The sequence below is a fragment of the Amphibalanus amphitrite genome, unplaced genomic scaffold (assembly GCF_019059575.1).
Source record: "Amphibalanus amphitrite isolate SeventyFive unplaced genomic scaffold, NRLGWU_Aamphi_draft 000335F_arrow, whole genome shotgun sequence".
Classification (NCBI taxonomy): domain Eukaryota; kingdom Metazoa; phylum Arthropoda; class Thecostraca; order Balanomorpha; family Balanidae; genus Amphibalanus; species Amphibalanus amphitrite.
The window spans coordinates 487,546-512,241 of record NW_024881830.1 but is presented as its reverse complement, the minus strand read 5'-3'; the positions used below and the strand labels follow the sequence as shown (position 1 = coordinate 512,241).

General features: G+C 53.1%; 1 protein-coding gene across 1 annotated transcript; it reads left to right on the top strand.

Annotated features, from left to right (window-relative positions):
* The first annotated feature begins 1,800 nt into the window (after positions 1-1,800).
* LOC122388785 (TOG array regulator of axonemal microtubules protein 1-like) lies at positions 1,801-22,135 on the top strand. Its single transcript, XM_043380169.1, has 11 exons — positions 1,801-1,934; positions 8,245-8,357; positions 12,580-12,686; positions 13,220-13,421; positions 13,954-14,085; positions 14,461-14,590; positions 17,680-17,811; positions 19,954-20,146; positions 20,412-20,719; positions 21,039-21,165; positions 21,617-22,135. The coding sequence occupies exons 1-11, from the start codon at positions 1,870-1,872 to the stop codon at positions 21,689-21,691; spliced, it is 1,584 nt and encodes a 527-aa protein (XP_043236104.1). The 5' UTR covers positions 1,801-1,869; the 3' UTR covers positions 21,692-22,135.
* The last annotated feature ends 2,561 nt before the right edge of the window (positions 22,136-24,696 follow it).

Sequence of the window (24,696 nt, the reverse complement as noted above, 5' to 3'; positions counted from 1 at the left end):
ATAAGTACCTAAAACACGTGAGAAAATGTTTAAATATTGTAACCAAGACAATAACTACCAAGAGACTTCACACATATTCTCTCATTTTGGCGAAAAGCTTAGGGGGGCGGTGTTACCCCCGCTTCCCCTAGAGCGGACTGAACCGCCGCGCTGTGACGTATAAACCCGCGGCTACCTGAGTGGCAGCCAACTTCGCCGTCATGGGCGGATATTTGGCCACGGCCAATTATTTCGAGAAGTAAGAAAGACGCCAAAGAAACCATTCGAAAACTCCAAGCGGGCGCTTTCAAAAATATAGATGCTATTTTTCGCTCAGGTCAGTACTTAGGTAAATGTGGTGTACGTCAACAAAGGTCAACCTTTGCGATTTCGTGAATTCCGATCACGGATCCGACGAGGGAAGCTCATAAACTAAAAGAGCTCAGCTGAGACGGCGTGAGAAAGCAATCGATAATCGATGGCTCATTGAACGACCTTTCCGAATTATGTCAACAAATTTGACATTATGATCTTGCAGGGACATTTTCCAGTCATAACTTTTTCATCAGTATCTATGATAAAATTCTACCCCCATCACATTGCCCTCAATGCATCGCGATGGTTGATATACTCTTATAACACTTGCCAAAACTCTATTGCCTCACCGAGTTAAATTTAAAGGTCGAAATATATTTTATTTGACACGTTTTGACGAGATGACCACGATGTTGGTAAATGGCGATGCATCAGAAGTTGTTCCAGAAAAAAAGGTTTTCCCAGAAAACGTCAATTTGAGCTATTTCATGAGCTTTTATGCGGCGTTTTACCCCTAATAATGCTTGAGTTTTGCGCCATTTTGTCCACACACAAAAATCTCAAAATCGGGAAAATCCGATCCTTCCCTTCGATGACTAATTGTGACCTAACCATTGACGTGACATAAACGTAACAGCAATACTTTCCTCATAATTTTAGTCATTCGAGCACCGCCTATCGTGTGTCGCTACCTAGCGTGGGAGTCGAGTTGTCAGGGGTGGCGTTCAAACACCCTAGCATGGCGTGGAAATCAAGGAGCTCCGACGGGGCACGATTTAAAAATAAAGTAGGCCAAGTGTTTGTATATAGTAATGTTCGTAACATGTAAGTACATTTTTAGGTACAAACGCCCCAGGTGGTTGAGAGGGAGGGGTGGGAGGGGGGGGGGGGTGCCGCGAGGTCCGGCCTGTCGCTCGGCTCTGTTTGGCTGCCCATCGCTAGGCAACGGCTGCGGTGTGGCGACCGAAATCCATATGGCGGGAGCGAGAGCCGGGTGGCGGCCGAGCGGCTTACCTACCTGTACTGAGCTGTAGCGCAACGTTCCGGCACGGTAGATTCCACTGCTGAGCCGCGCAATTTTACTTTTAGGCCATTGCTGAGATTCGTACCGCCGCAAATTGTTAGGCGTTAGCTGAAAAAGCGAACCGCATCTAAGGGGAGCACGATATTGGCACCTCATTTACCACCATCACACTTTTTTTAAATAAAAACGTAAAAACGTATATTCACCTTGACCTAAGCAAGGCCAACGCATAAAAAAACGTCAGAAGATATTGACGTCTGAAGGTATTTTGTTTTATTTGATCAGCTGCCAGTGCCGCGGACGTACCGATGACGATGACACTGGACCCGCCACTGGGTAGCGGGTGCACCCCCTACCGAGGGGTCGATACGGCTCACGGCAGGTAGGGGAGGGGGATATACGCCGCCAGTGGTTGGCACTATTGACGCCATCAGGCATTCGCGCGGCGCCGGCGGCGGCGGCGGCGCGGCGGTGTCCAGTGTCTGTGCAGCTTTGGGGCGTATGTGTGCTGGCGGCGGAGCACGGGGCCGGGTGGGTGGCGCGCTGCAGCCATGGGAGGCAAACCGAGCCGCCAGCAGACGCCTGTGGAGCGAATACGGCACGACTCGGATCCCAAGTAAGTGGCGCCGGCCGGCGGCTCGGGAGGCTCACGGACCACGTCAGGGGCGGTCGCAGACTTGGAGTTTGGGGGGGGCCAACTTGACAAAGGGGCCCCTGCGCTGACCCGGGGGGCCCGGTGCTAGCTTAAAGGGGCCCACGGGCGTAGTGCACGGGTGCAGAAATCTAGGCCATGGCCGGTGAAGCGGGGGGGGGGGGGGGGGGGGTAGGGAGCGGCACCCGAGCGGAGGCTCATTGAGAGCTTTGAGGGTGCACCATGTCGAAAAGGTACCGAAAAGTGCATTTTGAAGCATTGATTATGTCAATAATTCACGCAACTGTGAATGGACTACCGCAAAAGTAAAGGCGGCTAACTTTGCCATTTTCTTTGCAAAAAAAACTTTGCCATTTTTTAAGATCATCGTGCTAAAACTTTTAACAGTGGGTCATCGGTATCTGTTCACTGTTCAATCACATGTGTTCCGACTTCCGTGTAATCTTTTTTTTTACTTGAGCACAAATGCAAATTTTGAAGACCATTACAGTAGGAAATGCTTCGAAAGACGGATAGTGGGCAAAATATCCTAAATTTGTCGTGCTGCATGGAAAGTAGTGTTGCTGAGGAAAGGGGGTTTTGTTCCAGATTATTGTGGATGCAGAATACATTGTCTGCACTCACTGCAGAATTATTGTTGGTGCAACTGCGCCCACTGCACCCATGGTTCCTACACTTATGGGCCCATCGATAGCGCTTCGGCGATAGGTACCTATCGCCTAGAGGCTGCAATGGGGCCCTTAGAGTACGGTGTCAGACCCCCAGAGGCCGGCGTTGTACCCAAGGGTCAGCGAAGGGCCTCAAAGGCCCCAGGTAGGGCCCCAGAGGCTGATGTGGGCCTTCATAAGCAAGTGCGTGACGCCCAAAGGTAAGGCTTGAGCCCCCCAGAGAACATAATAGGGCCATCAGTGGCCGGTGTAGAGACCTCATAGGCCAGTTTGCGGGCCCCTCAGAGGCTAGTGTGGGCCTCAGGTGTCGCTATGAGGCACTTAAAGACCGGTATGGGTCCTCGGAAGCCGGCATCGATCCTTCAGAAGCCAGTACGGGGCCCTCAGAGGCACATAAGGGCAGTTTCGGTCCCAGAGACAGAAATGGGACCATCAGAGGCCGGTGTGGGTCGTGGGACCTTTAGAGGCTGGTTTGGGCTCTTAGGGGCCAGTTTAGAGCCCTGAGAGACCAGTACAGGGCCTGCAAAGGGCAGTTTGAGACCATCAGAGATCGAATTGGGCACTCAGAGGCTAATATGGGTCCTTACAGGCCAGCATGGAGCCCTCAGAGGTTAGGGTGGGGCCCTAAAAGACCGCCATGGGCCGGCGTTGGACCCCAGAGGCCAGAAGAGGGCCCTCAAAGGCCAAGATGGGCCCTCAGACTAGGCCGATGCGGGCCCTTAGAGGCCGGCATCAGGTCTTCAGAAGCCCGTGCGGGGCCCTCAGAGGCTAAGGTGGGTCCTTACAGGCCAGCACGGGCCCTCAGAGGTCAGTGTGGGGCCCTAAAAGACCGGCATGGGCCGGCGTTGGACCCCAGAGGCCAACAGAAGGCCCTCAAAGGCCAAGATGGGCCCGCAGAAGCCGATGCTGACCCTTAGAGGCCGGCATCGGGTCTTCAGAATCCAGTGCGGGGGGCTCTCGGAGGCTAATATGGGCCCTTACAGGCCAGCATGGGGCCCTCAAAGATCAGAATGGGACCCTAAAAGACTGGCGTTGGCCGGCGTTGCACCCCAGGGGCCAGCAGAGGGCCCTCAAAGGCCAAGATGGGCCTTCAGAGGCCGATGCGGACCCTTAGAGGCCGGCATCGGGTCTTCAGAATCCAGTGTGGGGCCCATAGAGGCTAATGTGTATCCTTACAGGCCAGCATGGGCCCTCAGAGGTCAGTGTGGGGCCCTAAAAGACCGGCATGGGCCGGCGTTGGACCCCAGAGGCCAGCGGAGGGCCCTCAAAGGCCAAGATGGGCCCTCAGACGCCGTTGCGGGCCCTGAGCGGCCGGCATTGGGTCATCAGAATCCAGTGCGGGGGGCCCTCAGAGGCTAATGTGGGTCCTTACAGGCCAGCATGGGCTCTTAGAGGTCAGTGTGGGTGGGGCCCTAAAAGGCCGGCATGGGCCGGCGTTGGACCCCCAGAGACCAGCGGAGGGCCCTCAAAGGCCAAGATGGGCCCCCAGAGGCCGATGCTGGCTCGACATCGGGTCTTCAGAATCCAGTGCGGGGCCCTCAGAGACACTTAAAGGCTAGTCTTGGGACTCGAGAGACAGAAATGAGGCCACCAGAGGCCGGTGTGAGGCTCTCAGACGCCGGTTGGGCCCCTGAGGCCGGTTTAGGGACCCTCAAAGGCCAGTGGAGGGCCCTCAGAGGTCAATACGGGTCCTCAGCGGTCAATGTGGACGCTTGACCGCCACTGAAGGGCCCGCAGAGGTCAGTGTAGGACCCTCAAAGACTGGTATGGGAGCTGTTAATAGCTGGCGTGGGTTTCTCGAGCCTCGTGACAATCGAATACGGGCCAGGGCCCCATACGGCCATGGGGGCCCATCGGTTGTTTGGGGGGGGCCAAATGATATGATGGCCCCCCCTGATTTGCCTTTGGGGGGGCATGGCCCTGATGCCCCCCCCCCCCCCTGCGACCGCCACTGGACCACGTGCGTAGAACAGCCTCTGAGGTCCTGCTGCCTGAGATAATTCCTAGAGACGTTCCCGACCTATTCCCTGACTAGGCGGAGAGGTATAGCTTATGAATATGCTCGTTAGGCACTATTTAGGAACCAAATTTTAAACGCACGAACAGCTCATTGGGAGATTTCGATTGCAGAGCCTCCCGCTGTGACGTTGGCCGTCCTGGGGAAACGGTTTTGACGTTTTGACGTGACGTGTGTTGTGTGTTGTCGTGACCTGAAAGGGCATACCTACGATCAGTGGTGTATGTCAGTGTGCCGTGTGGGCTGTGGCAGTATGTACTCGTATGTGGTATGTAGATATAGTGGTTGGCCGGCCAACGTTCTTGGCCAAAGTCGGTCAGAGTGTTAGGTCGTGTCCAGCAATGTTGACGCTTGACATACATGTCGACATTTGTTGCTGGTGGTTTGGCCTTGATTTCTGGTGTAGCTCAACCCAGAATTACCGGGCCAAACGTTGTAGGGCGTAAAAACGCCGCAACGCGCGTCACGTAGGCTAATATTAAACCTCGCCAGATTTATCGGTTTGGTTGAACGCTGACCGTTTCGCCCCCAATTGAGTTAGGGCTTTGAGAAAAAAAAAACAGCGTTTGTGTCGTTGCAAGACACAGCGAAACCTATCAATCATCTCAGGTCAACCGGTGACCTGAGGCCAGGTCAAATGTTCCTGGAAACGGGTTTGGGTTGTACAGTGAATAGCTCCGCCAAAAATGGTCACAGCCGCAATTTTTGGCACCATCGTGTTCGTCATGCTCAGGAACGTTGAATGATATATTTTTCCTTTGGAAAAGGTCAACTTAGGCTTCTGATTGACGATATATGTTCCCATTTTCTTGAAACGGTGAGGTCACATGACCAACCTAAGGTTTTAAGAAAAAACCCGATGCATACAACTTAACTTGTGCGTACCTACTTGGAGAAGTTATCTTTTAGGTCTCGTAACCTTGACCTCTACAAAAGATTCTCTGGCACAGAGAACGTTGCGAAGTTGTGACATTTTAGGACCGTGCAGAGGCTCACTTATGACGTTATAGTTTAGTGACCTGACATGGCCACAAAATGCGGTTGGTGTCACCAGATCCGACCTTAACCCGCGCCCAGATGGGGTCTGCCGAGCAACGCGGTCTGATGGGGGGGGGGGGCCATTTTGGCCCCCCCCTCAGATCTCGAGAACCACGCAACATAGCGACAAGCGGTAAACGGTGTTGGATAGCCCCAACGGGGAACTACCTTGTGACCCAATTTCATTGACCTCGGTCAAACCGATGACGTCACAGGTCAGGTCAAAGGTCGAATTTTCACCGTTTACAGGCATTTCAAGAAATGCGTTGTAAAATCGAGTAAAATGCATTTCATTGAAAATCATCGATGGGGAAATGATCTTCAAACACATATTTTGCTATTTGAGGTCACTGATACCAGGTCAGGTCAAAGAGGTCAGGTCACTGGGGGGGGTCACAATATGAAAGTGTCGTGTGATACATGTTTTATGGTCCATTTTACATGACAAATGCGATTATATGGGTCAGACAGACTTTAGGGCCAGCTTAGATCACGTTTTGGTCAAGGCCAGGTCAAGGTCAGGTCAAGGTCAGGTCAAATTAGGTCAAATTTCAAAGTTGATATTTTTGCATAAAATGGGTATCGATTCGATGCAGCTCGTCACGGGGAGTTCAATGGTGGTCTCCGTTTTGCGCTACGAGGTCTAGAATTGCTAAAAATTGAGTTCAAAAATTTGACGTCATCAATTTTTAACAGTTTTTTCGCCATAACTTGGCCAAAAAAAGAGGTATCAATCTAAAATTTGGTATGTATATCGAAGAGCGCAGGGACTATCACATATATTCCGGTTTTTTCGAAATTCGAAAAAAAAATTTGGAAATTTTTTGAGTTTTTCTAGAAAAATCAATTTTTTTGATTTTTGGGGGTCAAATTCCCAAAATTTCGAAAATCCGAGATAGCAGTTTTGTAGCGCCGTCTTTTGTCTACACAACCACATAAAGAACTTTAAAATTGCTTGTTAACTGTAGAATTGGTGAGCGTTTCAAGATGTCATGTTTTTTGCTCATTTTTACTCGAACATGACCTCAGTTTGACCTCAATAACTCCTGACCTGAGGTGACCTGTGACTTGAAATTTTGTGTGAAGGTGTCAAATTGATGCCCGGTAAGGTACCAAAAATTTGGCGGCGCTGCGCGCCGCCGTTTTCGCGCTATTTAAGAAAAACCACAGGGGGGGCCAAAATGGCCCCCCCCATCAGGGCGCGGGTTAACCCGCGCCCCACTGGGATCTGCGTATAACACGCCCTACTGGGGGGGGGGGCTCTTCATAGCCCCCCCCCCCTCCTAACTCCCAAACTGCTGGGCCGATTGTCAAAATTCAAACGGCGTCTGATAGCCCCGGAAAAACTGTCGAATGAAACCTAATGTCATTGACCTCGAGGTCTCTGATGACGTCACAGGTCAAAGTACCTAAAAGTTATCGATAATTGACTTGTTCACATTTTGGGCTCTGTCCGCCGTCTTTCAAGTCAGATCGGGCTCATTTTTGGTTTACACACTCATGAACAGATGCTTTAGATACCCTGAGGGTATAAAACTTGTGCTTTGATTTTCAGGTCAGGGTCAGGTCATCACAGGTCACGGAAATATTATATCATGCGTCGGTCACGTGACACATGTTTTATGGTCCATTTAGGCCATAGATTTCAAATGTGATGTCATTTGTGCCATTTGAGGTCATTTTGAGTTGAACTTAGCTTAGGTCAGGTCGCTTTCAGGTAAAAAAAGGTCAAATTTTGAAGTTAAAATTTTTCAACAAGAAATGTGTCTATCGGATGCAGTTTGCGCTCAGGAACACGATGGTGGCATTTATATTGGTGCTCGATGTCAAATATGTACTGAAAAATTGATTTGAAAAATTTATACTCGTGAATTTTTTGTTATAATGCGTACCTATAACTTGGCCATTTTTGAAAATATCTGGCTAAAACTTGCTAGGGTAGGTCATAAACATGTGTTCACTTCTATCACATATATTCCGGGTTTTTTCGAAAAGTCAAAAAGTTTTTGAAGAAAATATGAAAATGTAAATTTTGAATTTCATTATAAATAATTTTCAAAATTTTCAAACTTTTGAAAATCCGAGATAGCAGTTTGATAGCGCCGTCTATTTTGAGTCCTCTGATGCAAAGAAATTGGATCTAGCTTAAAAACTGAGCTCTTGGGAGCGATTGCCGTGGTTCAATGTTTTGCGTCGAAATCGGCCGAGCATGACGTCACTCTGACGTCATTTCCGGCCGACCTATTGTATCTACGAAGTTCATAGTTTAACACAAGGTGTCAAATTGATGCAGGCGAAGGTACTGAAAGTTTGGCGTCGATACGTCAAGCGGTTTGGAAGTTATTGTAGAAAAACGGGAGGGAGGGGCTATGAATAGCCCCCCCCTCCCCCCCCAGTGGGGCGCGGGCTAATCAAAACGTCGGTATGTCAACTTTCAGGTCGCTATCGCCAACGCGTTCCGACCAATCACAGAAAAAAATGAGTAAATGTACACTGACGGATGTAGTGTTGTACCGTGGCAGTCCGTCTGACGTCGTCTCTGTGTCGTCAGCCCGCTGCAGGGGAAGTCGACCAGCTCCGCGCCGCAGCCGCCCGGCCACCGCTACAGCTACCACGGTGACAGTCCGAGCAGCACCAGCCTGTCTCCGACCCCCGGCGGACGCCGTGAGTAGACGGTCACCCCTGGATGCTCTGTCTCACTCTCCCGTTTAAAGGGCCTTGGCTGTTCACACACCTCTGCCTGTGGTGCACTCGCATGGCCGCATCGGTGTGTAGTCGTGCCCTTATGCTATTCTGTCATCAAGCGGATGATTGATGATCTTTGGCTTTGTGTTGTTTGAGACGCAGCCCTTCTTTGACCATATACATCTAAGCTCTGATGCATTATTCGTGTCTTGACCTTTTGATTGAAATACTCTTTTGTAGCTCCTCCTCTTTTATCCTCCTTGATTTATCGCGTGCTATGTGGTTGTAGCATGTTGTAGTTTGTACTGTCGGTGCCAGCCGTGCCCCGCGAATCGATGAAGCTTTTGCACAGCGCTGTGTCCGGTGGTTGGTGCCACAGCGCGTACCGGTGAGCTCCGCCTGCCGCGTCTGGCGCCGCCTGTTCAACGGGGCGCAGCGGCCCGGCCGAGACCGCCGCCGCCGCCGCCGCCGCCGCTGCCGTACCTGTTCCGGCGGCCGGCGGCTCTCCGACTGCGGCTGGCCGCGCGGCCGGCCATGGCCAGCGCGCCGGCCGCCGAGCTGGCCCAGCGCTGCTGCCGCCGCTGGCCGGCCGCCGACGTGCTGGTCGCCCTGCAGTCGCTGCCGCCGGACCGGAGACGCGCCTTCCGTGGACCCCTGCTCACACAGCTAGAGGAGGAATTGAGGAAACTGAGCCGCCAGAGGTGAAACGGGGATCGGCATGCGGGGCAAAACCGTAGCCTGGCAATTCGTCTGATCTTTTATTTCGATGCGAAGAGATACTGATAAGGTTCATGGTTAGATTCAAGCAGTATTGCTCTTACCTACTCCAGTTTTTCCTGTCTTTAATCGTCCCCATCATAATTCCTGCTAATCGTGGGCCGCTTATGGAATCCTACACTTAATCGTTGATTAGATCCTTTGATCAGTTTTTGATAGCATTTAATAACACCCGATTCCTCACCCTGTGATTTGTGTCCGATGTTTTGATGACGGGTTCCCGGGTGCTGGCCCTCAGCCAGGGTGCCGCTCCTTCTCGGGCCCGCTCCGAGGCGATCCTGTCCTTCCTGGAGCCGCACCTGCTGCTGGACTGCTCCGGTGGCCAGCAGCCCGAGGACCTGTGGAGCTGGGCCGAGTGGCGCGGCCGCGTCCAGCGCTGGACCGGCTGGCCAGCGCCGGATCGATCCCCGGAGCCCCCGCCGGCCGCCCTATGGCATCGATTCATTGGCAGAGCAGCTCCGGCCATGGCCGAGAGGCCGCACCGAGAGTCGGCCGAGGTGACGGACGCCGGCGCCACGGACCGCTGCGAGCTGCTCAAGCGGGAGCTGATCCACGGCCTGGCCGGGCTCGGCGACATGCTGCGCCGCGACAACAGCAGCAGCAGCTTCTACTCGGTCCAGTCGGACTCGCTACAGGAGCGGCCAGAGTCCTCCGACTCAGCGGAGCCGTCGGCCGCCGGATCGGAGCCGCCGCTGGACCCTCCGCTGGACCCGCAGCTGGATCCAACTTTGGACCCGCCGCTAGACCCGCCACTGGATCCACCGCTGAATCCGCCACTGGATCCACCGCTGGACCCGCCGCTGGACCCTGAGCTGGAGTCCTCGCTGGAACCAGAGCTGCAGCTGGAGCCTGAACCGGAGCCGGCGCCGGAGTCAGAGCCTGGGGAGGAGTTGGAGCCAGAGTTGAGTGAAGAGAGTGCTCTCCAGGAGGCTCAGGCTATGATAGCGGCTGGCGTGGGCCGCCAGAGCTCGTCTGAGAGTGAGCCAGGCGGTGGCGGGTCGGCAGCGCACTGTGGCAGCTCAACTGGTGATCGCTTCTCCCAGAAGGTCGGTCCCATCCCGGTCACCGGCCACCGCAGTGTCGAGTCGATCGGCGGGGGTCCTCACAAACCTGTGCAGCTCACATTAGAAGCGCAGAGCGGATTGGGAACGAATACCGATGCCATCGGTCAGCGGCCGATGCCTGGTGGTGCGCCCCCGACCGGCGGCCGGCTCTGGCGGTGGGGAGAAGCTCCCACCGTCGTCAGAGGAACGGCACTCCTCTCTGTGTCCTCCTCAGACTCTGAGGAGAGCGACGGCTGCGCTCAGCTGACCGTCAGGAGAGTAGAACCGGCACGGAGCGATGTCAACAAGACCCACCCTGTGAGCAGTGATGTTATCAGATACACTACAGAAAGCAAGTCTCAAGTAACCTCCAGCGTTGTGAAAATTACGGCGTGCGACCGACAGAAGACGTTCGAAATGGATGAGAAGGAGATATCCTGTTGCATTAATGAGGTCTCTTTCGACTCCCATGAAAAGTGGACTTTAGAATATAGAAAAGATATTGGTGATCCGTTAGCGAAGCAACACTCGCAATTACTGAAGAGTAAGAATATTTCAAGTGAGGTGGAAAAGGACTACTGCCAAGCCGATGATATTTCATCGCGAATAAGTAAAGCCTCAACAAGACCCCCTAAAGGATCTGAAACCGGGACCAACGCGGACAAGAACCAGGACCAGTGCCTTTCAGACCGTCCTCCATTCATACCGACCGATCCGTCGGTCGGCGGCGCTCCGACCGGACCGGGCTCCGCTGGCCGGTGGGTGGCGCGGCCGTCACCTGCGCCGGTAGCCACTATCGACCGGCGACGTCCAGTACGCTCTGTGCTGCCGACGGAGTGCGCTCCGGAGACGGTGCCGTCCGGTGGAGCCGTGCCGCGCGCCGGGTGCTCAGAGGGTGCCGCCGGTGCCGATGGTGCTGTGAGCTGCGCGCACGGGCCCGGAGGAGAGGGTAGTGATCCCACCATGCACGCAGCCGCTCTGAAACCGCCAGTCTTCCAGTTTCATGTGTCTACCGTGTCTCAGAATCTGCCGGTTCCATGGAATTCTGGCAAGCCCGAGGCGAGGGAGGCTCTGTCGGCGCCACCGCCAGGGACGGCCGATGTGCTCCAGTGGCCCGTGCAGGGACCGGTGGGTTCCTGGAGTGCCCCGTGCACCAGCCAGCCCTCAGCCAGTGTGTCTGAAGAGGGTCTCAGCCTGGAAGAGATGCTCAGTGACGGTGTGGACAGCTCGATGTTGGTGGCCGGTGACGACGATGAACCAGTCCCTCCGCTGAGCTCGCCGGACCGGCTGAGAGAGACGGCAGCGCTGCACGGCTCCAGCAGCTCACCGATCGGCAGCGGAGGGTCCCCCTCACCACTGGTGAGCCCCAGCTCGGGACTGGGACGCCGGTCCGGCCGGCAGTCGCAGAGTCCCTCTCGGCTGCCGGTGCTGGTCAGTAGACTCTCTCCGGAGCAGCGCCGCCGGCCGGCACCAGAGCTACCCCGACCTCAGCGTCCGCCACCGGCCGGGCCGCGCCGCGTCACTCCATCCAAGCCCACGGTGGCCTCAGTGCTGCGAGGTCAGACTCTGAGCCACGGATTGGCGGCGGGGGCCAGCCGATCGCGCTCGGTTGGACGTGTACAGCGCTCACCGCCGGCCGGTCTCGGAGGGTATACGGCCATTCATGCGGGTGGGGCGGTTCAACGTCAGTCCTCAGCGACCCATCTGTCCAGCACCGGGGCGGCACAGCGCCAATCCACAGCGACCTATCTGTCCACCGCAGGCTCGGCACAGCGCCAGTCCACAGCTACCCTTCTGTCCACCGCGGGGACGGCACATCGTCAGCCCACGGTGGCGGCCCTGCTCTCTCCTACCAGGAGACGCAGTGGTAAGTTCCTCCGCTGCTGCCAGCCACTCCGACAGCGAGCTTGGCCCTCTGTCCCTTCTCACTGGGGAAGGGCTCTCTCTACTCCCAGTTGCCAGCCGGCTTGATGAAGTCTCTCAAGTCATCTTATAGCCTGTAGTCACGTATCAAACTGTCGGCGAGTTCTTATACGGATGACTTTTGCATAAGGTCAAGAGGATGTCACTTTTAGTTTGAACGTGTGATTTCCTTGCTTTGGCATCTGTCTTTACTGTATAGTCTGCATGGGTTTTTATCGTTGGCTTTTGGCATACGCATTGGCACGGCATGTTCAGAATGCTCACTTTAAAATTTAAATCATGGATGACATTTACACCCGATGGCAAACTTTTCAACCTTACGTAAGATGTGTATCGAGTAAATAAGTAAACCACATAGCTGGTCGTTACCACACACATGCATCTGTACCAGTCTGTGACTGTTTTCGTGGCCTGGGGTGGTCGGCAGGTCGCGTTCTGACGCCTCTCTCCACCAACAGGTATCAGCTATGGCGGTACGGACCAGGTGGACAGAGCGCTGCGGGCTCCGACCAAACACTCCCAGTTCGCCTTCACGGCCGATGACCACTCCGGCTCCAGTGATGAGGTAACGCGCCGGGTCACCGACTGGGAACCAGGATACATAGGTGAACGGACACCCACTGCTCGAAAATAGCCAGTAAAGATTGTGCATTGGTCTGGAATACGAACTGCTCAGGGGTAATATTGTCCGTTGATGGCCGATTATCAATCTAACAAGAACAGAAGCTCGTATTTCACAGACGAGAGTAGGACGATCTATGTCCAGAATAGCGGGGCATGCGATTCTCTTCTGCCTGATATGCACAGTTCGTTAATTGCCTATGATAAAAGCAGCTTCCGAAGAAGACGTTTTTTTATTTGTTTAGAACAGTTTCATTTAATAAGTTTGGAGAATATGTCAGGATAAATCATAAATTTTACAACTGATTGTTTGATATAACAGCAAGTGATGACAATATGTTAAGTGCACGAGCAATTTTCGATTGAGCTTTTGCAGCTCTTTCGTCGTGTGTTAGGCACATGAAGCCATCATCTCCAACGAAGCATTGTGTTACCGTCGCCGATAACTTTTTCATTCTTCCCTCCCCGTATCCACAGGACCCCAACGGCATCACGCTGTCCAACACGACTCGCAGCAAGCTGAAGCTGCTGACGAAGCGGAACGAGATGCGGAAGGGTCTGGAGCGGGCCGGCCATCGGGAGCCTGCTGATCCTCACCACTCGCACAAGGAGGAACGGGTCCGCAACGGCCGCCACCCGGAGACAGAGGGCGTGAACGGCGCCGTCCACTCCCGGCTCGGTGAGAACGAGCAGAGCAGTAAATATGCGCCGTTTTATAATTATGGCACGGTTAGTAACGTGCGATTGATAACTTTTATGCAGCCGCTAGATCGTTCTCTTTAAGTGGTTCGCATAGACGAATGGGATTTATTTCCTCTATTTGCTTACGATAGATTTTCTTCTGGCAGATTAACACGATGCGCTTAGTTCTAACCGCTGCAAAAATCGATTCCACAGTTCAGATAAGTCTGGCTTAGTCCACAACCAAACTCAGACTTAAGCAGAACATACTTGATAAGCTAAGAACAAATGAATTTATTCATGTTAACCCCGAATGGCAAGAGGTAAAATTCAGATAACGAGAAACATCGTGCATCGAGTAGCTCGAATGTCACCCGGTGGAACATCCTAATTCCTAAACGTTCACCGTTAAATCTTTATCACTGCTGGATAGATTTCTATCTGATCGACCCACTATCGGTGCAAGGTGATCGCTACCGAAATTGCTTCCCAAAATAGCACTGACCGTGCATTGCGTGTGTGTTCGTCAGCAGCGAGAAGGAACAGCCAGCTGACGGTGCCTGCTGCCAACGGGCCTCCCACCCTGAGCTCCCCACGCCAGGCGCCGCCGAGGCGAGCCGTCAGCCACGAGAGGACGCACCTCGCGCGGCCCGGAGCGCACGGTGGGTAATGGGATGCCGAGGAGGGGTCCTTGCAATGGGAAGTGATACATTACGCTGGGAATGTGGTATAGTTTATCGTGTTTTGCACTTCAGCTGGAGATGGTGCAGCTCTTCTGATGATAGTGCAGCGTGTCTCCACCCTAACCGCAGGCTGTTTGACACAGATGAGCACTATTCGTTAGAATTGTGTTTTTCCATTGAAATACCCCGGTAGTCCAGCAGTGCTGATTCGGTGGATTATGCAGTGGATAGCTGTCATGGGATGATGGTGGATGGCTTCCATGGCGTCATTGACATCGACAGGATAAGCGTAAATTTTGTTTAGTGCACAATGCCGCTGAAAGAATAACACTGACTTACGCTCACTGTTTTCAGGACCTCACCTCTCCGGCTCAGAGAAGCAGCCGCACGCGCCTCCCAGCCCCAGCATAGAGCGCAAGTCTGGCAGCATGCAAAATCTGGCCACCCACCGACCGAAACAGCCCACACTGCCAAAGTCAAAAACGTAAGATGATAACGTGCAAACTGTAACTAACCTGCTCAAGATGCTTCATGGGAATGTCTGGGTAGCGGCTAAAAGCGTTAACCAAACCTCGAACTACTAGTTATATTACATATATAAGATAGTTGGCATGTAGCAGCCAACTATCTTATAACGATAGTTGGCTGCTACATGCCGTACTGGAATTCATCTGCGGTAAATTTTGAAGAGTACACAATCCTGACGGGGAAGCTTGATGCATTATTCTCTTCGCTAAGACCCTCAGCTCCAGTGGTGCTTGTAGGCGATTTTAACTGTGCTCTGCCACCACTGTCACCAGAACTGCGCCCACCGGGCTGGCACCGTCTTCGGGGTTTCTCTCCGCTGAGTCATCTAATGCAAGACTTATTGGACGACCACGGACTGACAGTCGCCGAGTTCCGGTTCTCGCAACCAGTGGCGTACACCTATGCTCGAGCTGACGGCCAATCGCACATCGATCACATCGCTGTACCGCAATGTCTGGTGCCTCAAGTTCATGATTGTCGCATCGTAGCCCCCTGTGTGGACAACCTGAGCCCACATCTTCCGGTCCTTTGCAGCGTGGTGCTGCCGTCTGCCTCAGCTGGCACCAGTCTCGATGTCTCCAGCCCTCCACTGAATATGGGTTCCATCCATTCAGAAGTACTAGATTGGAGTTGTCCAGAAAAACTGCAGATATATTTGTCTTCTCTGGACGAGCTTATTGGTGCTTGTCAGCTCACCAACGGTGCCACCCCGGATGAGATTGACGAAGCAATTACACGATGCATACATACTGCTGCGCGAATCGCCGGATGCTCCAAGACGCGACGTCCCCCGAAGCCCTGGTGGTCGCCTGATGTGGCAGTGGCGCGGGATCGCACTCGTTTCTGGCATCAGATATGGGTAAACTGTGGCCGTCCTACCCTCTCAGCAGTGGCACAGTGCTATCAGGCTGCAAGATCTGCTTACCGTCACGCCCGCAGACGTGCAGCAGTGGCGCGGATCGAGAGCGAGGCCCACACTCTCGAACTGCTCCGCCGTGACAAAAATCTGACAGCCTTCTGGCGACGTGTGCAACAGATACGGCGTAATGGACTCAAGTCGGCCTCTGATCTATCCGCCGCCGACTTCCGCACCCACTTCCAGACTGTGCACCAAGATAGTCACAGGCAACTGACTCTGGACCAGCTCCAAATTGCTGAACATGTAGATTCTCGACTAAGGAGAATCCGTAACGATGCATCCGAAAGAACGGTTTCAGCTGGACAAGTAGCAGGCCTCATTCACCGGTTACAGCGTGGGAAGGCACCTGGTATAGACGGCATCACGGCGGAGCACCTTCTCTATGGTCAGTCGCCTTGTCTCCTGTCAGCTCTGGCGCACCTTCTCTCTGTCTGCCTGTCCACGTGTAGCGTGCCAGCTACCTTCGCTGACAGCGTTATTGTACCCGTGTTGAAGAAATCTCAATCGGACCCTAACTGCTTGGACAACTATCGACCGATTTCAATCACAACCTGCGCATCTAAGCTGCTCGAGCTGTTAGTGCTAGACGAACTGAACGCCTCATTTGAACCTCATCATCTGCAGTTTGGTTTTATCTCCAATCGGGGCACCATGCAAGCGTCTCTGTTGGCTGGAGAGACCATACAGCAGAATCGAGCCAGGGGTCTTCCTGTTTTTGTCGCAAACCTTGACGCGAGGAAATGTTTTGACCGAATATGGCATGACGGTCTGTTCTTCCGTCTGGAAGATTATCTTAGCGCCTACTGCTGGTGCCTCATGGTCACCTGGTACCGCCACCTCTCTGCAAGGGTGACTTTTGGTGGCGCCACATCTGAAGCGTTCCTGGTCTGCAGGGGCACCAGACAAGGGGCCATCTTATCGCCAACCCTTGCAAACATCTTCCTCTTACCTCTTATTGAGGTCCTAGATCGCAGCGGTCGTGGAGCATATCTACACAGCCAGCACGTACCCGCTATCTGCTACGCTGACGATGTTCTCCTTATATCTGCGAACGCGCGTGACCTCGGTGCAATGCTGCAGATGGTGGGAGAATTCGCGGCTACTTGGCGCCTCGACTTCGTTCACCCTGAACCGGGAAAAACCAAGAGCCATTGTATTATATTTGGACAGGAACTATTCACGAGCACACCGAGGTGGACACTGTCAGGACAGCAGCTGCAGATCCGGCAGACGACCGAGCACCTCGGTACGGTGCTTGATGACAACCTCAGCACAGACAACCACGTGGCTCAGCGCATCAGGCGTGCTTGTGCATCATTCTATGGCCTCACACCCCTGGGCAATTTCACCAACCGCCTGACTGCTGCTGACAAAATCTTCCTCTGGAAGACAGTAGTGCTGCCGGCACTGATCTTCGGCTGTGAGACGGCTCCCCTCAGTTCCGCCGACATTGAGCGTCTAGACTCGCGACAGGCTTCGCTGATCAAGGCAGCGCTGGGTCTGCCGCGTTCTGCGCACCATACGGCTCTTTTGATTGCTGCTGGGGTGCCTCGCATCGGTGAGGTGCTGCGAGGTAATGCCCTCCGCGCATTCCGTAATGCTTTCCGCGCTGACCACCGTCTTCGCCAAGCCTACGTCACTGGACTGGCCAGACTTGCTACGTACCCCGAGCAGTTGGATGGGTCGTTTATTGGCCACGTATATAATCTGTGTGGTGGGAATTTCGGCACTATCATGCACATCGCTGCTGGGTACGTCGATCACGACATAGTCCGGGCACCACTCCAAGAAAGCGGTCTTATAGACAGTTTGAAGATGGTTTTGGCAAGCTACTGTCAGGCCTCGCGGCGCCTGTTAAGACTACTAACGTCCTGAGTGCTGATTGACTGTGTGTGTGGGTGGGTGGGGGGGGGGGGTATGTATCTTTTTGTCGCATGACGATGCTGAATAAACAATAATAATAATAATAATAATACCAACCGGGCACTTGAGCCTTTGTAAGACTTGTTGCCCCGTGGCGTGTTTTATTTGGTGTCTTGTGGCAATATTAGGCTGCAACGACGTTTGCCGTGGATCTGCGAGTGTACGTGTACGTATACCTGACACTGCTGTTGCGTGGCCGTCAGGTTCGGTGCCGACATGAACAAGTCCAGCGTTCCGAGCAGCGCCAGCTCCGTGTTCGGCCAGCAGCTGGAGCGGTTCGCCAACCCGCGGCAGGCGCTGGACGAGGCCTACCGCAAACTCAACTCGGACGACTGGTCAGTAGAGCAGCGCACTCGGCTTCAATGGATTTATGTGGACATTAGGAACCGAGGGAAAACAAAACGATGTTGTTAGGTGAAACCGACCAGCACCGCGAGACTTCGCTGGGATATTATGTCATGAGCAGGGAGTCACAGTTAGATAAATAGAAGGAAAAGGGAATCTCTGGCATGTGTTGGGATCATTTAGCTGCAGGGGAAAGGAAATGCTAGCACATATGTCTGCATTTTCCGTGATATTTTATTCATACCACAACATCAATCAAACGATCTTCTATCTGTAGGTAGATGCATTAGTGAAAAATAAAATGGTCAGCTAATCCATTGTGGTAGACAGCATGCTGTTCCAGCTACCGACTGTCTGGCCAGTATGCCGAGCGTCTGGTGCGTATTGACTGTCGTCGGTCTGTCTACACGGTCTGACATCCTGTGTGTATCGACATCCTGTGTGTATCGACGTTCTCGTCTGACTATCCCGTGTGTAAGGACTGTCATCCTGTCTGACCGTCTCATGTGAGCCGACTGTATACCGTCTGACCGTTCCGCTTATACGAGTTTGTACCGACTGTCTTGCTCATGTCGCAACTTTCAGGGTTGTTTGTTTTTGTTTTGTTGGGTTAGGCCCTTTCGGTCCAATTAGACCATTTAACCCTCGCCCGTATTGGTGTTTTTCCAGCCGCGAACGTATAAGGGGGGGGGGGTCCGTTGGACCCCCCCTTGCCGTTTCGCCCCTGATCGAGCTAGAGCTTCGCGGAAAAAACGAGCGTGTTGCCCGTGACGAGAGGAAGCCGATGATACCCAATTTTAAGGTCCTAGGTCATTGGTTGACCTTGCAGGTCAGGTCAATGACCCAAAAGTCGGGAAAATCGGGACCTGTTAGAACGTCCTAAAGTGTGGCTGCTATGGGGTTTTTCGGGGTGCTGATCACGAATATCATGTTAGTTTTGATCACAGATGATGTCTTCATGCATTTAGGCCAGGTCGGGTCAGGTCAGGTCAGGTCAACCAGTAAGGGTATTCGTAGTAGGTGGCAACCGCCTCTGACAGCTTCGTAACATGTTACGAAGGCACCAAAACTACTTCGTAAATGTTCATATGGTCGCTAAATTCGAATTCAGCTCCAAAAACTGGCCTAGAAACATGTAAAACTCGAAAAAGTGAGCCGAGGTCATCAAAGGTCAATGACCTGACCTGACCTTCAGGTGACCTTGACACCCACCCTAATGCATGGGGGCAACATCATATCACATGTTTGAACGCTTGAAACCACGAAAAGACTGCAAACGCGCGGCTAATGCGAGCCGACATACGCCGAATCGCGATTCCGGCCAAACAAGGTCTCGAAAAGTAGTTCACAGGTCAAAGGTCACTTGGGTCAGGGTCATGAAATTTTCAGGGTAGGTGTAAAATTGATGAGCGCGAGGGTACTGAAAGTTTCGTCGCGATCGGCCGCTTTTTACGCGAGTTATTCGCGAAAAACCATGGGGGGGTCCGTTCGACCCCCCCCCCCCCCCCTATACGGGCGAGGGTTAAGAGCCGGAAGGATGATAGGAATTAGGGGGAGACATTGGTCTGGGCAAACACCCTAGTGAGTCACCGGGGATGAGCACGTCCCGAAAGACAGGCCGACCAGCCCCAAGGTACTCACTGCACCCGGCTACAGGGTGCGCTCCCTCGGGAGCAGCCCGCATGAGATTAAGTTGCCTGTCCAGCTCGGAGGGGGTTGCGGCGTGGAGGAGAAGGATCTCAGTATCCTAAGGATAGAAGCACGGAACGGTGACTTTCACGGACTCCCACTGTCCAGTTATACCGTGCTGTGTATGTATACCGACTAGAGATGTCAATCGGATACCAACTTTTTGGTATACCGATACCAAACCGATACCAACTTGGTATTTGGTATTTCGATCGTAATGTGTTTGGTATTTTGTTGGTATCATAAGCCCTCACTAATGTATAAGAGGCTAAGAAATCGGTAAAAAGTTAGTATTTCCCTCAGTTTCCCAAGTTGGTTTGGTTTCGGTATTTTCCCGTGGTTTTGGTTGGTATTTGGTTTGGTATCGGTATTCCGATTTTCCGTAATTGACATCACTAATACCGACTGTCCCGTCTAACCATTCCCATTATCGCCTTTCACAGGGAGCGCGAAGTGTCGGGTCTGACCGACCTGGTGCGCCTGTTCCGACACCACCCGGATACAGTCAGCGGCGACCTCAAGACGGTCGTGGCCGCCATCGTGAAGCAGATGAAGAACCTGCGCTCTCAGGTGCTGCGCGCCGCCGTGCAGACCAGCGCCGAGATGTTCCAGCACGTCGGCAAGGCGGCAGAGCCGGTGAGGAACAGGCCGTCCTTCCCTTCTGAATTATAATCCCAGTTATCTTTTGTTTTCTGAATGCAATGTAAGCGATTTTCCACAAGGTGCATTGTACCCATGCAGAGATCAACTAGCTCGACCAATGTTCTAAAGTTGTCTCGGACTGGAAATAAGCTCCCGTTATGTATCGGTGGTTTTGTATCGGCACTGCAGCTATATACACTCACTCCAGTCCACAATACAGAATTGTCGTCAGCTCAACCATACCACACCATGTCCACAGAACATGGAGAGCATGGTGGCCATCCTCCTGCAGAAGACCAGCGACACCAACAAGTTCATCAAGGCCGACAGTAACCGGGCGCTGGACATGATGCTAGAGAACGTCTCCGTCTCTCGTGCCGTAGCGGTAGTGATCGGGGAGGGCCTGGGCCACCGCAGTAGTCAGGTGCGGGCCACAGTGGCCCGACTGCTGGCGGCTGTGGTCGCCCGGCTCGGCCCCGCCGGCTCACTGGGCGGACAGAAGGACATCACGGACAAACTGGTGCCGGCTGCCGCCCAGCTGGTCAGAGAGGGAGACCTGCAGACACGGTGAGCGGCTGACACAGCGTCCTCTGGTGGGTAGGGACGATAGTGGAGCCACCGTGCACAATGGAGCCACCGTGCGTCTGTGCCATCTGTGCAGTGAATGTAGCCACTAGCCAAACTTATAGCTGACTAATATGATGCATTTTAAGGAATGCTATTGTACAATCAAAGCTCGACATAAGTATTTTATTGCTACCCTTTCCACTAGGACGATTTAACTGTATATTATCCGAAGAGGAGGGAGAATATTCAGCTTCTGTGGTATCTATGGGCTACCTGCTGCAGCGTAAAATTATGCTCACGATTTCGTCCTACATTCCAGGATTCATGCCAAAGAGATTTTCCACGTATGGCTCCAGCATCCAGACCTGGACAAAGTACTAAGCAAATATCTGAATAGCACCGTGAAGAGAGACATCGACAAAGTGATTGACAACATGCGGAACGAGGTACCGGCGGCGGCGGCGACGCTGAAGAGTGTCTCCCTCACCCTGGTGTCCTGACCTGCGCCGGTCCGTCCATCCTACGTCCTGCTGCACCGCAACACTGCCAAGCCTCATCCTTTCTCCGCACCGCAGCCATGTCAGTAACCACATATCGAGCGGCTTACGTCCAACCCAATGGGGGCGATTTGTAGATCAACTATTTGGGATTGCGATTAAAACGTTTTATTATGTTTAAGTAGGTATTACTCGATGTCCTATAATCATTTGATTTCTGACAGCTTTGCTGCACTATCAGGGACATATTAGTCGCAAGTTTATCACTCATCAAAAGTGTTAACGTTCTTAGTTTTGTAGTTTCATTAAACAGCGACCTTGCGGGCTTACGCTTTTCCTTTCTTTGGTGCCACAGTGGTCTGTTACCAACTTCTTCATTCAAGTGTGTTTTTCTTTTCAGGGCTCTAAGAAGAAAACGTCTGCTCCAGGAAAACGTGGCTTTGGCAGTAAGGTTCGACTAAACCGGACAATGTAATAGCGCACTTCACAAAGATACAGCATGGACTGCGGCTGGTTCAATGGACATCCACATTAATTCATCGCATACCGAACTCTTCTGCTAGTGTAGTGCTAGCCAGCGCTAGTGGCACTTGCGCTACAAGATCGGTTGGTGACAGTGATCGGAAGAATGTGAACTGACCGGAAGGTGAAGACCGCAGAAATTGAATATTATCCGTCCAGAAGTTCCGCACACTGGCAGAAGGAACGGTGGCTGTTGGTGCGGGGATTGTTGGTGCGGTAGCTGTTGACCGGGGTGACTGTTGGCCGGCGATGGCTGTTGGCTCGCATTGGCTGCTGGTCGGCAATGACTGTTGGCTGGCGGCTGGCTGACATGCAGCAGCTGCAGGTGCACTAACTGTGAGTGCAGCGACTGGGGAATGGTGGGTTGAGGTGGAGCGGTGGCCGGACGCGGGGCCGAGGGTTTTCAGTGATCACGTTCCACGCACATTCAGGTGCTGAGCGACGCTAGTCAACAGTGCGGTGATCGGAGGGCCAGTATACAGAGCAGCAGTGGCCAGGGTGTGGCCAGGCACGCCCTGCGCCGATAGGAACGACAGAGCCGCGGCTGGCGATGTCTGACGCCGGGACCGGCGCCGGATACCGCCGAGCCGTCCACAAATTGTTGAGTCTTTGTAGTGTGTTTTATGAATTAGCATGGCGGTATGCCAGAGGAATGAGGACACAGCGCGCTCTATTTTGTGTACGTTAGCGCGGCTCGATGCTAGCTGATGTTTTGTAGGTGTGGCTCCCATACTCCACTGGATATGATCCGTCCACTTGTGCCACGAAATCAAATACAACTTTCCTCTCGAACGGCATGTTTTAAGCACAGTCGTCATGGTATTAGTCTCGCCAGCCCCATTGACTTGGGTTTGGCTGAAATATGTCCCTCTAGCACGACTTAACCCGCGCCCCAGTGGCGGTCTCAGCCAACTTCGCCCTAGTGGGGGGGGGGGGGGCATATCCCAGTAAACATGCCGACGTCGGCCCGACGTCGGCCGACGCCGGGGTGACGTCGGCAACTCGGCATCGGCATGCCGACGTCGGCCCAACCTCGGCACGACGTCGGCTGGATGTCGGATATGCCCGCATGTTCCGACGTCCAGCCGAGGTCCAGCCGACGTCGGGCCGACGTCGGACCGAGATCAATTGCTGAGGTCCAGCCGACGTCGGGCCGACGTCGGGGCGACGTCGGACCGACATCGACCGCTGTTTTGACCGTTAAAATAATATAAAATACATGTTTCATGTTTCATAAAGAGCTTCTGTATTCAAAATATCCTCAGGAAACTCAAGTCTTCATCCACGCCGCAACCCCCTGATCCGGACTGGACGGGAAACTTTATCCCATTTGAGATTGCCCGTAAGCCAAGCTCGCCCGTAGCCGGGTGCGGTGAGTGCTTCGGGGCTGCTCGGCCTATCCTTTGGTCAGGCTCAGCCCCGGCAACTCACCAGGGCCGGGCCCAGTTCATATAGAAAGGCCAGTCGGCAAGTGTCACTTTGCCAAAGTGCCACTTATCAAAGGGACACTTTGGGAAACGTTGGTGCAGGTGTGTAAGAGTGGCTATATGAATCCATTGTGGGGTCGCCCTTTCCAATAAGTGTCACGTAACAGCAATGGGACCAGGGACTCTATATGAACTGGACCCAGGGTGCTCGCCAAGAAGACCAATGTCTCCTTCTTATGATCCTTCCGGCTCTGAAATGGTCTTGTCAGACCGAAAGGGCATAACCCAACAAAACAAACCAAATCCGTTAGCTGGCTGCGTGGTATAGTGGTTAGCGCACTAACCTCGCGATCGAATGACATGGGGCTCGAATCCCATCGCCGGCTGATGCTTTTGGCGTGTTGTCCCAGTAAACATGCCGACGTCGGCGACTGGGGGGCTCGAATCCCGCCGCCGGGTGATATTTTTGGCGCGTTGTCCCAATAAACATGCCGACGTCGGCCTCGTCGGTCCAACGACAAACGATCTCGTCAACCTCGGCAAACGATCTCGGCCCGACGTCGGCTCGACGTCGGCTGGACTTCGGCTGGACGTCGGAACATGCGGGCATATCCGACGTCCTGCCGATGTCGGGCCGAGGTTGAACCGACGTTGGGCCGACGTCGGGCCGAGCCTCGGCCCGACGTCGGGCCGACGTCGGCATGTTTACTGGTATGTTACCACCCACCTCTAACTCAAAAACTAAGAGGGCTAGAAAGACGCTGCAAAAAGCAGTCGATAGCTCTTGATGCGTACGTTTGAAAGTATTTCAGTCGTTTTTCATCTTAGAGCAATATTACGGTCACCAGAGGTCATCAAAGGTCAAAATATGCGAATTGTCATTATATTTTTCAGAAAACATGCCATTATCTCAGGAACTATGATAGCTAGAAAAACGCTGGGAAGGGCAATCGATTGCTTTTGAACTCTTCTTTTGATAAGTTCATCATCAAAAAATGACCTCAGGTCAACGGTTTAGCCTCCAGAGGGCAAAAACTCCAAAGATAGCTGTTTATAAGAAAAGTGTTTTTCGACAATAACTTTTGACTAAAAAAAGCTAGGTCATTTCTAATGCCAGAATCGTGTTCCTCTCGCCGGGACGCGTCGAATGAACTATAATTTGACCTTGAAAGGTCAACTTCAAAATTTGACCTCAGGTCAAGGTCATGACCTGACCGGAAGAGGTCATGTTGCATATCAGTCGATGCGTCTCGGCAAGACAAACACGATGGGGCCAACCCCAGCGTTCTATCTTTTTCCAATCGAGAGTTATTGGTAAAAAAACTGTAGCCTCAAATGACCTCGGATGACCTTTCAAGAGGCTATCAGCAAAAAAGACACCTTGGTCGTCACGGGTGGTCCAAATCATTGTAATCCTGAAATATTTGGACTGTTCCTATGCGTACACACGGATCTAGAGGCATTTTCGTTTTTCTCCATTGACTTATAATGGAAAGGTCACGCCACTGACCTGACCTTAGGTCACGCATAT

What these genes read in the sequence shown, in the direction of transcription:
- LOC122388785 (XM_043380169.1), top strand. Translation starts at nt 1,870, where the DNA reads ATGGGAGGCAAACCGAGCCGCCAGCAGACGCCTGTGGAGCGAATACGG. An exon ending in AAACTCAACTCGGACGACTG is followed by an intron (nt 17,812 to 19,953) that starts GTCAGTAGAGCA and finishes CGCCTTTCACAG; the next exon opens with GGAGCGCGAAGTGTCGGGTC. An exon ending in TCGGCAAGGCGGCAGAGCCG is followed by an intron (nt 20,147 to 20,411) that starts GTGAGGAACAGG and finishes CCATGTCCACAG; the next exon opens with AACATGGAGAGCATGGTGGC.